The 14680-nt window shown below is 45.1% G+C and overlaps 1 protein-coding gene across 5 annotated transcripts in view; it reads left to right on the top strand.

Moving 5' to 3' along the window:
• The first annotated feature begins 6 nt into the window (after nucleotides 1-6).
• brd9 (bromodomain containing 9) overlaps nucleotides 7-14680 on the top strand; it is an 18499-nt gene continuing 3825 nt past the window's right edge. The window contains exons 1-11 of one of the 5 annotated variants that reach the window (XM_065027426.1): nucleotides 7-155; nucleotides 614-834; nucleotides 1081-1242; nucleotides 1934-2069; nucleotides 2473-2530; nucleotides 5236-5380; nucleotides 5915-6025; nucleotides 7639-7772; nucleotides 9732-9864; nucleotides 13181-13256; nucleotides 13524-13619. In XM_065027426.1, the coding sequence (XP_064883498.1) occupies nucleotides 107-155; nucleotides 614-834; nucleotides 1081-1242; nucleotides 1934-2069; nucleotides 2473-2530; nucleotides 5236-5380; nucleotides 5915-6025; nucleotides 7639-7772; nucleotides 9732-9864; nucleotides 13181-13256; nucleotides 13524-13619 (1321 nt within the window). In that variant the 5' untranslated portion in view covers nucleotides 7-106. Of the gene's footprint in view, nucleotides 156-613; nucleotides 835-1080; nucleotides 1243-1933; nucleotides 2070-2472; nucleotides 2531-5235; nucleotides 5381-5914; nucleotides 6026-7635; nucleotides 7773-9728; nucleotides 9865-13180; nucleotides 13257-13523; nucleotides 13620-14680 lie in introns of all 5 variants that reach the window. The other 4 variants (XM_065027425.1, XM_065027422.1, XM_065027424.1 and 1 more) reach the window with 4 other exon arrangements.

The raw sequence follows: 14680 nt of genomic DNA, 5'->3' as shown, positions 1-14680 counted from the left end.
ATGTACTTCCGGGTTATCGGGGTATGGATCGCATTTTAATGCAAACAATTATTAGATACAGATACCTGATTACCAGACGCTTTCGCTTAATTTAAACACAACAAACATGGGGAAGAAGCATAAAAAGCACAAGCCGGAGTGGAGAACAGTTGATGGTAAGTGAGCAAAGAAAACAAATTCAATGCCCGGCTTTGTCCCTTTTTGCTAGCCTAGCTAGCTAGCAGTTAACGTTATTCTACTGTCTGGCCAGCTGACTGAATCGTCCTGCAGTGCTAGTGCTAATTTACTATTCCTCAACTTCTGTTGTAGTTTATTATTCCTCAACTTATGTTGCTTGCTGCCATAAGCATTACCAATGAATATTATGACTGATGTGTATCAGGTCTTATCAAGATTGAGTTTGCATAATATTGGCATTAACGCCAGCCAGTTTATCCTGTCGTAGTGGTAGCTTTGCCCTGCAGATATATATCTGTGATGGGTAGCTAATGTTTATCATCACTTATTACAGAGTAACGCACACACCACATCTTCTGCTAGGATGACGATCATGCTTGTTGATCTTGCACTGGGTATGACCCATCACTCAGCTAAATGTGGTCTCTGTTTTCAGACTGTGAGGACAAGCCTTTTGAGAAGCAGCTGAAGCTGGTGCTCAAAGTGGGAGGAAGTGAGATCACAGAACTCTCAGGCTCCGGCCATGACTCCAGTTACTACGACGACAGGTCAGACCATGAACGAGAGCGCCACAAGGACAAAAAGAAGAAGAAGAAGAAAAAGTCTGAGAAGGAGAAAGACAAACACGTAGATGATGAGGAGAGGAGAAGACGGAAGGTGAGTATGAGGGGAACAAGGGTCTGGGCCAAATGGCACCCTATTCCCTATATAGTGCACTACTTTTGGCCAGACCCATATGGGCCTTGGTCAGAAGGTGGGCACACTATAAAGGGAATATGGTGCAACTTGGGAGTTAACCTTTCATATAAAGCATACCATATAACATGATATAAAGTGAGCTAGGTTGTCATTTAAGGACAAAAAAAAACAATAATCAATCAATGAATGTTTAATCTTTGACAGGAAGAGAAGAGGAAGAAGAGAGAGCGGGAGCAGAATGAATCAGAGGCTGCTACTGCCTCTGCCAGTGGTGTGGGCCTGCCCACTGTTGTGCCCAGTCACACTGGTGTGGCAGTCGAGCCTTTCATGCTGCCAAAGATACCAAACATTGGTATTAGTTTTGAGGTGAGAAACGTTTTTGGGGTTTTAATTACTCAAATTTCAAGTTTAATTAGTCGTATGTACAGGAGACACATGGTATACAGCATCCTATGAAATGTTTACTTGCAGCAAGCTTACTTGATCCCAAGAGCCTATAATGTTTTCCTGGAGATCATATAGTCGGGAAACCTCCTGGTCCTACAGGAGATAGTGGAACTGGAGACCTCGTGTTTCTACAGGAGATAGTGGAACTGGAAACCTCCTGGTCCTATAGGAGATAGTGGAACTGGAGACCTCCTGGTCCTATAGGAGATAGTGGAACTGGAAACCTCCTGGTCCTATAGGAGATAGTGGAACTGGAGACCTCCTGGTCCTATAGGAGATAGTGGAACTGGAAACCTCCTGGTCCTATAGGAGATCGTGGAACTGGAAACCTCCTGGTCCTATAGGAGATAGTGGAACTGGAGACCTGGTCCTACAGGAGATATTGGAACTGGAGACCTGGTCCTAAAGGAGATAGTGAAGTAAATAATACAGTGTTTGGCAACACTGTACATTAATGCCTTTGCTACAGTCTAGCACGCATTATAATCACTCATTTGTACACTGTACTTGCAGCAGTAACACTAACCCTAATCATAATAGATAGGAGATCATAGGGCCATCAGTAGCTTAATGAGGACCATGTCACTGACTCCTGTTGTGTCTGTCTCAGCAGCAGGAGGAGAAGAAGAGGAAGAGGGAAAGGTCTGAGATTGAGCCGGAGGTGATGGACCAGTTTCACCCCAACATCAAGGTAGAGGTGGAGCAACAAGGAGACCGGCCTGTCAGGGCTTGCAGGACAGCCCCGGGTAATAATATAGCTGTTCTCTTGTGTTGTTATGTTATTACACATGTTATTACTGATTATAAGCTGGGTGGTTCCAGCCCTGAATGCTGATTGGCTGACAGCTGTGCTATATCAGACCGTATACCACGGGTATGACACAATATTTATTTTTACTGCTCTAATTCCGTTGGTAACCCGTTTGTAATAGCAATAAGGCACCTCGGGGGTTGTTACCACGGTTACGGGCTGTATCCAGGCACCCCACATTGTGTTGTGCATAAGAACAGCCCTTAGCCGTGGTACATTGGTCTTATACCACACCCCCTCTGGCCTTATTGCCTAATCATAACATACATTGTCCATCCATAGTAATCTGAGGTGTTAAAGGCTAATGTAAAACAGGTTGTGATCGTCTCTTCCCTCAGAGAGTGAGTGCACCCCTCGACAGCAGCTGCTGGAACACTTCCTGCGCCAGCTTCAGAGGTAAGGCTCTCTGACAACATGGACCACGTTTACATGAACACCAATTATCCCGTTATTATTCCAAATGCTCAACTATTCTGTTTTTGAGTTGACACGTATAAACATATCAGTTTGTATCCTGGTTTTTCATAACCAGGATACAAAGATGCCTGGGATATGCTGATCTTAGACGGGATACTGCGGCATGTCAACATCTTATCCCGCTTACTGTTGTTTTTCATGTTCTGTGCTGTCAGGTTCAGGTTCACATATCATGAGTGTTGTTTTTCATGTTCTGTGCTGTCAGGTTCAGGTTCACATATCATGAGTATTATATTTCATGTTCTGTGATGTCAGGTTCACATATCATGAGTATTGTTTTTCATGTTCTGTGATTTCAGGTTCACAAATCATGAGTATTATATTTCATGTTCTGTGATGTCAGGTTCACATATCATGAGTATTGTTTTTCATGTTCTGTGATGTCAGGTTCAGGTTCACATATCATGAGTGTTGTTTTTCATGTTCTGTGCTGTCAGGTTCAGGTTCACATATCATGAGTGTTGTTTTTCATGTTCTGTGCATTCAGGTTCACATATCATGAGTGTTGTTTTTCATGTTCTGTGCTGTCAGGTTCAGGTTCACATATAATGAGTGTTGTTTTTCATGTTCTGTGCTGTCAGGTTCAGGTTCACATATCATGAGTGTTGTTTTTCATGTTCTGTGCTTTCAGGTTCACATATCATGAGTGTTGTTTTTCATGTTCTGTGATGTCAGGTTCAGGTTCACATATCATGAGTGTTGTTTTTCATGTTCTGTGCTGTCAGGTTCAGGTTCAGATATCATGAGTGTTGTTTTTCATGTTCTGTGATGTCAGGTTCAGGTTCACATATCATGAGTGTTGTTTTTCATGTTCTGTGATGTCAGGTTCACATATCATGAGTGTTGTTTTTCATGTTCTGTGATGTCAGGTTCACATATCATGAGTATTGTTTTTCATGTTCTGTGCTGTCAGGTTCAGGTTCACATATCATGAGTGTTGTTTTTCATGTTCTGTGATGTCAGGTTCAGGTTCACATATCATGAGTGTTGTTTTTCATGTTCTGTGCTGTCAGGTTCAGGTTCACATATCATGAGTGTTGTTTTTCATGTTCTGTGCTGTCAGGTTCAGGTTCAGATATCATGAGTGTTGTTTTTCATGTTCTGTGCTGTCAGGTTCAGGTTCACATATCATGAGTGTTGTTTTTCATGTTCTGTGCTGTCAGGTTCAGGTTCACATATCATGAGTATTGTTTTTCATGTTCTGTGCTGTCAGGTTCAGGTTCACATATCATGAGTATTGTTTTTCATGTTCTGTGCTGTCAGGTTCAGGTTCACATATCATGAGTGTTGTTTTTCATGTTCTGTGCTGTCAGGTTCAGGTTCACATATCATGAGTGTTGTTTTTCATGTTCTGTGTTTTCAGGTTCAGATATCATGAGTGTTGTTTTTCATGTTCTGTGCTTTCAGGTTCAGGTTCACATATCATGAGTGTTGTTTTTCATGTTCTGTGCTGTCAGGTTCACATATCATGAGTGTTGTTTTTCATGTTCTGTGCATTCAGGTTCACATATCAAAGGTGCATGTAAACAGCTTACCCTGAATAAGACCTGAAGTGGGATATGAGCTACTATCTGGAATACTGTGTGCATGTAAACAGCTTACCCTGAATAAGACCTGAAGTGGGATATGAGCTACTATCTGGAATACTGTGTGCATGTAAACAGCTTACCCTGAATAAGACCTGAAGTGGGATATGAGCTACTATCTGGAATACTGTGGGCATGTAAACAGCTTACCCTGAATAAGACCTGAAGTGGGATATGAGCTACTATCTGGAATACTGTGGGCATGTAAACAGCTTACCCTGAATAAGACCTGAAGTGGGATATGAGCTACTATCTGGAATACTGTGGGCATGTAAACAGCTTACCCTGAATAAGACCTGAAGTGGGATATGAGCTACTATCTGGAATACTGTGGGCATGTAAACAGCTTACCCTGAATAAGACCTGAAGTGGGATATGAGCTACTATCTGGAATACTGTGGGCATGTAAACAGCTTACCCTGAATAAGACCTGAAGTGGGATATGAGCTACTATCTGGAATACTGTGGGCATGTAAACAGCTTACCCTGAATAAGACCTGAAGTGGGATATGAGCTACTATCTGGAATACTGTGGGCATGTAAACAGCTTACCCTGAATAAGACCTGAAGTGGGATATGAGCTACTATCTGGAATACTGTGGGCATGTAAACAGCTTACCCTGAATAAGACCTGAAGTGGGATATGAGCTACTATCTGGAATACTGTGGGCATGTAAACAGCTTACCCTGAATAAGACCTGAAGTGGGATATGAGCTACTATCTGGAATACTGTGGGCATGTAAACAGCTTACCCTGAATAAGACCTGAAGTGGGATATGAGCTACTATCTAGAATACTGTGGGCATGTAAACAGCTTACCCTGAATAAGACTTGAAGTGGGATATGAGCTACTATCTGGAATACTGTGTGCATGTAAACAGCTTACCCTGAATAAGACCTGAAGTGGGATATGAGCTACTATCTGGAATACTGTGGGCATGTAAATGTGTTCAGTGACAGATCCATCTCTGGATTATGCCTGTTGGTGACATGAAAGTCAGTTCAGTCGGTACGAAGACTTCTGTTTGTCTTTCCAGGAAGGATGCCCATGGGTTCTTCACTTTCCCAGTGACAGACGCCATCGCTCCAGGTTACTCTGTGATAATCAAACACCCCATGGATTTCAGCACCATGAACGACAAGATCACAGACAACGAGTACAAAACCGTCACGGAGTTCAAGGTGAGGTGATGCTACAAGCGACCACATGGCGATCTGTCCACCACAGATCACAGGAATTGTCATGATTAGAATTTTGAGATGTATCTCAATACGTCTTTCAGTGATTCCTCACCTCTTTCTCAACCTTATTGGAGGAGAAGGTCCAACGGGCCTCCCCTTGAGCATTTTGAGATGTACCTCAATACGTCTTTCAGTGATTCCTCACCTCTTTCTGAACTGTATTGGAGGAGAAGGTCCAACGGGCCTCCCCTTGAGCATTTTGAGAAGGCGACAAGGATAGAAGATACAAGGAATCAGGGAAAGATGAATTGTGAAAGAGCCTTGGCGTTATCACGTTGATATAACTTGTGGAAATGGAATGTGTGTGCTGTACATGATGGTTACATTCATAACATTGATAGTGTTTTCAAAGGGAGGATATTTATTTGCTTCAATTAAACAAATATTTGTGTTGAAGTATTTGCATCGGTTTTCTATTTGTAATTGAGTGGCGGGGCGCTTGTTGTTATAAAGCGGTTGCTTCCTCTGTTGCAGGCGGACTTCAAGCTGATGTGTGATAATGCCATGGTGTATAACCGTCCGGAGACCGTTTACTACAAGGCTGCCAAGAAACTGCTGCACACTGGCTTCAAGATGATGAGCAAAGTAATGAGTAGTGTCTCTACGAGGAGCGGATAGAGGCCTCATTGTCAGTGTATGATTTGTTGTGCTGATGTTCATAACCCATCCATGTATTTCCCTTTCCTGTGACAGATGTCTTCGCTGGTGGAGTCCTGTTTCCCCTTGTCTTGTCCTTTTCTGTTCTCTCTCTGTCGTTTCACATGTTGGTCATTCTTCTTCCTCTCTGGCTTTGTGAAACAGATTTGCCTCTGTGTGGTTTTACTTCAGACACACCACACTGTAACGTCCTTGTATATGTCTTTATTGGAGTATTCAGGAGACTGTAGAACAACTAAGCAGATAGAAGGCAGACGTGTGACTCAAGATGTTTGATCAATGTTTTCCCTCCTAACAATCATCACCATCGCAGTTAGACTCACCACCACCATCCCATCCAGCCATCCCATCCTGACATCCCATTCCATCACCATCCCACCAGCCATCCCATCCCGACATCCCATCCAGCCATCCCATCCTGACATCCCATTCCATCACCATCCCATCACCATCCCACCAGCTATCCCATCCTGACATCCCATTCCACCACCATCTCATCCAGCCATCCCACCAGCCATCCCATCCTGCCATCCCATCCAGCCATTCCATCCTGACATCCCATCCAGCCATCCCATCCTGACATCCCATCCAGCCATCCCATCCAGCCATTCCATCCTGACATCCCATCCAGCCATTCCATCCTGACATACCATCCCACCAGCCAATCCCATCCCACCAGACAATCCCACCAGCCATCCCATCCTGACATACCATCCCACCAGCCATCCCACTACCATCCCACCACCATCCCACCAGCCAATCCCATCCCACCAGACAATCCCACCAGCCATCCCATCCTGACATACCATCCCACCAGCCATCCCACTACCATCCCACCACCAGACAATCCCACCAGCCATCCCATCCTGACATACCATCCCACCAGCCATCCCACCACCAGACAATCCCACCAGCCATCCCATCCTGACATACCATCCCACTACCATCCCACCACCATACCATCCCACCAGACAATCCCATCCACCAGTCATCCCACCAGCCATCCCATCCCACCAGTCATCCTACCAGCCATCCAATCCTGCCATCCCACCAGTCTTCTTGCCAGCCATCCCACCAGCCATCCCATCCCACCAGTCATCCTACCAGCCATCCCACCAGCCATCCCATCCCACCAGTCATCCTACCAGCCATCCCATCCCACCAGCCATCCCATCCCACCAGCCATCCCATCCCACCAGTCATCCTACCAGCCATCCAATCCTGTCATCCTACCAGCCATCCAATCCTGCCATCCCACCAGCCATCCCATCCCACCAGTCTTCCTACCAGCCATCCCACCAGTCTTCCTACCAGCCATCCCACCAGTCTTCCTACCAGCCATCCCACCAGCCATCCTATCACTCTCTGGCTGAGTTGTGGCAGATGGAGTATAAAGCAATTCCCTTTGGTTCTCTTTCTCCCCCTGTGGTTCTCTCTCTCTCTCTGGCTCTTTTTCCGTGGCTCTGCTCTGTTTACAGGAGCGGCTGTTAGCACTGAAGCGTAGCATGTCTTTCATGCAGGACATGGATTTCTCTCAGCAGGCGGCCATTTTAGGGGACGAGGACTTGGCGTCTGAGGAGCCCCCTCCGGAGGTCATCTCCATGCCCGTGGAGTCGGCGTCGGCCAAGAAATCTAAGAAACCCAAAGACATCAAAGATATGAAGGAAGTCATCAGGTAGAATGGAATGGCCTACTCTCTAGTCCAGTGTCTTGACTTCGGTAGATGTTGGTCTCATGCATCATGTACTCTGTGTACTTCATCCCCTTCTGTTATCCAGGGCTTGGTACAATGTGATGGACGAGGCCCATAAACCACTGCTGTATGGTGCTCATTGTAGGACTCGTGTATCCTACATGTTCCATCCAACATGCAACATAACCAGGAACTGTAGAGTAACAGTGTGTATCTCTGTGGTCCCAGCCAGGGCCGGCCCGCTCATTAGGCAGGATTAGGCAGCCGCTATGAGTTTAGCAATTTCTGAGCTAAACTGACCAAGGCGCATTTACAACAACACAGAATTCTGCCCAAAAATAAGGAAAATTTCTCTCAGCCAGTGTCCTACGGGCTTTTTAGGTGAGAGCTGATGCCACCCTATGATAAGCAGTGCCCATTTTGACAAAGGAAGAGACTCAGAATATTTATCTTGTCCATTCCTGGCGCGCCTCTCCAGGGTGCTGTCGGAGAGACGCGTCGCTGCGGCACACCACCAACATTCTGTCAATAAAGTCATCTACCACCATGTAACAGATGTAGATAGAAAGAGTAGGTGTCCTTTTCTGTAGCCTACAGGCTGGAGATAAAATGGATGACAATGTAATGAGATGGAAACGTTTTTTATCGTACAGGTTTCTCCCATCAAAGAGCCTAAATGATGCTGACATGTTAACAAACAACACATCCTAACAACAGGACAGGTCAAAGTCAAATGGACAATCAGGCTGCTCACAACTTTTGTCCAGGAGTTTCATCCCGTGGGCTAAATTGTCATGATCAGTGGTTTCAAGTTTGTTTCCATCAATGTTTTACGAGCTGATCATAGCGAAAACATGAAATACTTGTGCATTTCCCGCTGTGTAAACACACTGCAAATAGGCTCAGGATAACAACTCCTCCTGATGGAGTTGAGTAGCTGATATTCAGAGCTTAAAGAGACAAGTTGATTAGTGACAGAAATCAGGATGAATAAAGCCACTGTACCTCAGTAAGCACGGACCGACGCTGACGTCTTCTTTTGATTTAGCCTTGATTTACACGGACGTTGTGTTCTAGTCCAATCCGGATCAACTCTGAACCCATCATACACTTCTGTTTGTTTCAGATTTTGTCCGGTCTGGTCTAGCCTTGATTTGGCCCAAAATTATATGTCTATTAATTCAATAATTGAAATCATCTTTTCAACTTTCATTTAGAACTGAAAATCACCTTTTATTCAGAACCTAAACTTCAACATCTGGAAAAAAAATACCTATTTTAGACGTCTTTTCAATGTAGTTTTGCTTACTGGGACTATTCTTGTAGGGGCGGCAGAATGTGGTCCCAGCAGTCACCTGTATTAACCAGTGATCTGTGGAGTGACCGTGTGCATCTCTGTGGTCCCAGCAGTTACCTGTATGAGTCAGTGATCTGTGGAGTGACCGTGTGCATCTCTGTGGTCCCAGCAGTTACCTGTATGAGTCAGTGATCTGTGGAGTGACCGTGTGCATCTCTGTGGTCCCAGCAGTCACCTGTATTAACCAGTGATCTGTGGAGTGACCATGTGCATCTCTGTGGTCCCAGCAGTTACCTGTATTAACCAGTGATCTGTGGAGTGACTGTGTGCATCTCTGTGGTCCCAGCAGTTACCTGTATGAGTCAGTGATCTGTGGAGTGACCGTGTGCATCTCTGTGGTCCCAGCAGTTACCTGTATGAGTCAGTGATCTGTGGAGTGACCGTGTGCATCTCTGTGGTCCCAGCAGTTACCTGTATGAGTCAGTGATCTGTGGAGTGACCGTGTGCATCTCTGTGGTCCCAGCAGTTACCTGTATGAGTCAGTGATCTGTGGAGTGACCGTGTGCATCTCTGTGGTCCCAGCAGTTACCTGTATGAGTCAGTGATCTGTGGAGTGACCGTGTGCATCTATGTGGTCCCAGCAGTTACCTGTATGAGCCAGAGGGGAACGCCTGCAGCCTGACTGACAGCACAGCAGAGGAACACGTTCTGGCCCTGGTGGAGCACGCTGCAGATGAAGCACACGACCGCATCAACCGATACATGCCCAACTCCAAGGTATATATATATAGTACCAGTCAAATGTTTGGACACATTTACTCATTCCAGGGTTTTTCTTTATTTTTTTAACTATTTTCTGCATTGTAGAATAATAGTGAAGACAAAAAAACTATAAAGTAACACATATGGAATCATGTATTAACCAAAAAAGTGTTATACAAATTGATATTCTTCAAATAGCCACCCTTTACCTTGATGACAGCTTTGCACACTCTTGGCATTCTCTCAACCAGCTTCATCTGGAATGCTTTTCCAACAGTCTTGAAGGAGTTCCCATATATGCTGAGCACTTGTTGGCTGCTTTTCCTTCACTCTGCGGTCCGACTCATCCCAAACCATCTCAATTTAGTTGAGGTCGGGTGATTGTGGAGGTCAGGTCATCTGATGCAGCACTCCATCACTCTCCTTCTTGGTAAAATAGCCCTTACACCGCCTGGAGGTGTGTTGGGTCATTGTCCTGTCGAAAAACAAATGATAGTTCCACTAAGCCCAAAACCAGATGGGATGGCGTATCACTGCAGAATGCTGTGGTAGCCATGCTGTTTAAGTGTGCCTTGAATTCTAAATAAATCACAGACAGTGTAACCAGAAAAGCTCCTCCACACCATAACACCTCCTCCTCCATGCTTTACGGTGGGAAATACACATGCGGAGATCATCAGTTCACCCACACCATAACACCTCCTCCTCCTCCTCCATGCTTTACGGTGGGAAATACACATGCGGAGATCATCAGTTCACCCACACCATAACACCTCCTCCTCCATGCTTTACGGTGGGAAATACACGTGCGGAGATCATCAGTTCACCCACACCATAACACCTCCTCCTCCTCCTCCATGCTTTACGGTGGGAAATACACATGCGGAGATCATCAGTTCACCCACACCATAACACCTCCTCCTCCATGCTTTACGGTGGGAAATACACATGCGGAGATCATCAGTTCACCCACACCATAACACCTCCTCCTCCTCCTCCATGCTTTACGGTGGGAAATACACATGCGGAGATCATCAGTTCACCCACACCATAACACCTCCTCCTCCATGCTTTACGGTGGGAAATACACGTGCGGAGATCATCAGTTCACCCACACCATAACACCTCCTCCTCCATGCTTTACGGTGGGAAATACACATGCGGAGATCATCAGTTCACCCATATGGCGTCTCACAAAGACACAGCGGTTGGAACCAAAAATCTCCAATTTGGACTCCAGACCAAATTTCCACCGGTCTAATGTCCATTGCTCATGTTTCTTGGCCGAAGCAAGTCTATTCTTCTTATTGGTGTCCTTAAGTTGTGGTTTCTTTGCAGAAATTCGACCATGAAGGCCTGATTCACACAGTCTCCTCTGAACAGTTGATGTTGAGTTGTGTCTGTTACTTGAACTCTGTGAAGCATTTATTTGGGCTGCAATTTCTGATACTGGTAACTCTAATGAACGTATCCTCTGCAGCAGAGGTAACTCTGGGTCTTGCTTTTCTGTGGCGGTCCTCATTAGAGCCAGTTTCATCACAGCGCTTGATGGTTTTTGCGACTGCACTTGAAGAAACTTTCAAAGTTCTTTACACTTTCCGTATTGATTGACCTTCATGTCTTAAAGTAATGATGGACTGTCATTTCTCTTTGCTTATTTGAGCTGTTCTTGCCTTAATATGGATTTGGTATTTTACTAAATAGGGATATCTTCTGTATAGCCCCACCCACCTTGTCACAACACAACTGATTGCCTCAAACATATTAAGAAGGAAAGAAATTCCACAAATTAACTTTTAAGAAGGCACACTTGTTAATTGAAATACATTCCAGGTGACTACCTCATGAAGCTGGTTGAGAGAATGCCAAGAGTGTGCAAAACTGTCATCAAGGCAAAGGAGGGGGCTATTTGAAGAATCTCAAATATATGTTTATTTTATTTAACACGTTTTTGGGTTACTACATGATTCCATGTGTGTTATTTCATAGTGTTGATGTCTTCACTATTATTCTATAATGTAGAAAATAGTACAAATAAAGACAAACCCTGGAATGAGTAGGTGTTGTAAAACCTTTGACCGGTAGTGTACACATTACCAAGTTTCTTTATGTGTGTTTTTCTTAGTTTTTTACTGTTTTCTACATTGTAGAATAATAGTGAAGATATCAAAACTATGAAATAACACATATGGAATCATGTAGTAACCCAAAAACGTGTTAAATAAAATAAACACGGTATAAAATGATCAGCTGCTATATGCCCAGGTCCAAGGTACTGTACTCAATACAACAGTGTGTTTTAATCAGATATGACTGCTAGCCTAGAGGTTAGAGAAGCGGAGGGTTGCTGGTTCGAATCCCTGGCTTTGAGTCAGGTTTAATAGATGGCTATTTAAAGTGGACATGGTTCTAGTGTCCCGGTGGCCACATGGATCTAGTGTCCTAGTGTCAAATCAAATTAATTTATACAGCCCTTCTTACATCAGCTGATATCTCAAAGTGCTGTACAGAAACCCAGCCTAAAATCCCAAACAGCAAACAATGCAGGTGTAGAAGCACGGTGGCTAGGAAAAACTCCCATGAAAGGCCAGAACCTAGGAAGAAACTTAGAGAGGAACCAGGCTATGAGGGGTGGCAAGTCCTCTTCTGGCTGTGCCGGGTGGAGATTATAACAGAACATGGCCAAGATGTTCAAATGTTCATAAATGACCAGCGTGGTCAAATAATAATAATCACAGTGTCCCTGTGACCACATGGTTCTAGTGTCCCAGTGACCACATGGTTCTAGTGTCCCAGTGACCACATGGTTCTAGTGTCCCAGTGACCACATGGTTCTAGTGTCCCAGTGACCACATGGTTCTAGTGTCCCTGTGACCACATGGTTCTAGTGTCCCAGTGACCACACGGTTCTAGTGTCCCAGTGACCACACGGTTCTAGTGTCCCAGTGACCACACGGTTCTAGTGTCCCAGTGACCACACGGTTCTAGTGTCCCTGTGACCACAAGGTTCTAGTGTCCCAGTGACCACACGGTTCTAGTGTCCCTGTGACCACACGGTTCTAGTGTCCCAGTGACCAGATGGTTTTAGTGTCCCGGTGGCCACATGGTTCTAGTGTCCCAGTGAGCACATGGTTTTAGTGTCCCGGTGGCCACATGGTTCTAGTGTCCCAGTGACCACACGGTTCTAGTGTCCCTGTGACCACATGGTTCTTGTGTCCCCAGTGACCACATGGTTCTAGTGCCCCAGTGACCACATGGTTCTAGTGTCCCAGTGACCACATGGTTCTAGTGTCCTGGTGACCACATGGTTCTTGTGTTCCTGTATTTTCAGATGGGTTACCTGAGGAAAGAGCCTGATGGTAATCTGTTGTACACTGTAGTGAATCAGCTGAATCCAGAAGCAAAAGGTTTGTTCCCTACTTTTCTCTGGTATTATCCAGTGGGAAACTCACAGTCCCAAATGGCAGCCTATTCCCTATACAGTACACTACTTTCGACCAGAGCCCTATGGACCCAATGGACCCTGGTCAAAAGTAGTGCACTACATAGGGAATAGGCTGCCATTTGGGACACATATATAGAACCTGTATAGATGTACTGTATCAGATAAATGTCCAAGGTGTTCTGTACCATGTGACACAGAGGGAAGTACCTGTTCTGTCTCTGCTTCCCAGAGGAGGAGACCCACCCTGTGGACCTGAGCTCTCTGTCCAATAAGCTCCTTCCTGGATTAACAACACTGGGTTTCAAAGATGACAGGAGACACAAGGGTATGTACAGAAAGTACAAAGTTGCTTAGCGGTTAGCTAACACGTTTGATACATGTCCTGACCATGTAAAAAAGTCAATGGGACCTCCTGCTGGTTAGCGGTTAGCTAACACGTTTGATACATGTCCTGACCATGTATAAAAGTCAATGTGACCTCCTGCTGCTTAGCGGTTAGCTAACACGTTTGATACATGTCCTGACCATGTATAAAAGTCAATGTGACCTCCTGCTGCTTAGCGGTTAGCTAACACGTTTGATACATGTCCTGACCATGTATAAAAGTCAATGTGACCTCCTGCTGGTTAGCGGTTAGCTAACACGTTTGATACATGTCCTGACCATGTATAAAAGTCAATGTGACCTCCTGCTGCTTAGCGGTTAGCTAACACGTTTGATACATGTCCTGACCATGTAAAGAAGTCAATGTGACCTCCTGCTGCTTAGCGGTTAGCTAACACGTTTGATACATGTCCTGACCATGTAAAAATGTCAATGGGACCTCCTGCTGGTTAGCGGTTAGCTAACACGTTTGATACATGTCCTGACCATGTAAAAAAGTCAATGGGACCTCCTGCTGGTTAGCGGTTAGCTAACACGTTTGATACATGTCCTGACCATGTAAAAAAGTCAATGGGACCTCCTGCTGGTTAGCGGTTAGCTAACACGTTTGATACATGTCCTGACCATGTAAAAAAGTCAATGTGACCTCCTGCTGCTTAGCGGTTAGCTAACACGTTGGATACATGTCCTGACCATGTAAAAAAGTCAATGGGACCTCCTGCTGCTTAGCGGTTAGCTAACACGTTGGATACATGTCCTGACTATGTATAAAAGTCAATGGGACCTCCTGCTGCTTAGACGTTCTAGATTCTGTCTTTCATAATGTTGGCTATGATGAGAGAGATAATTTATTCCAAGGCTTCCTTCTTCTGCTCATCGTGTGTCTGTGTGTGTGTGCGTGTGTGTGTGTGTGCATGCGTGTGTGTGTGTGTGTGTGTGCGTGCGTGTGTGTGTGTGTGTGTGTGCATGCGTGTGTGTGCGTGTGTGTGTGTGTGCGTGCGT

Source organism: Oncorhynchus nerka, linkage group LG14, assembly GCF_034236695.1.
Source record: "Oncorhynchus nerka isolate Pitt River linkage group LG14, Oner_Uvic_2.0, whole genome shotgun sequence".
Lineage (NCBI taxonomy): Eukaryota > Metazoa > Chordata > Actinopteri > Salmoniformes > Salmonidae > Oncorhynchus > Oncorhynchus nerka.
Note: the sequence above shows the minus strand (reverse complement) of the source record. Positions and strands in the feature narration are given on the sequence as shown.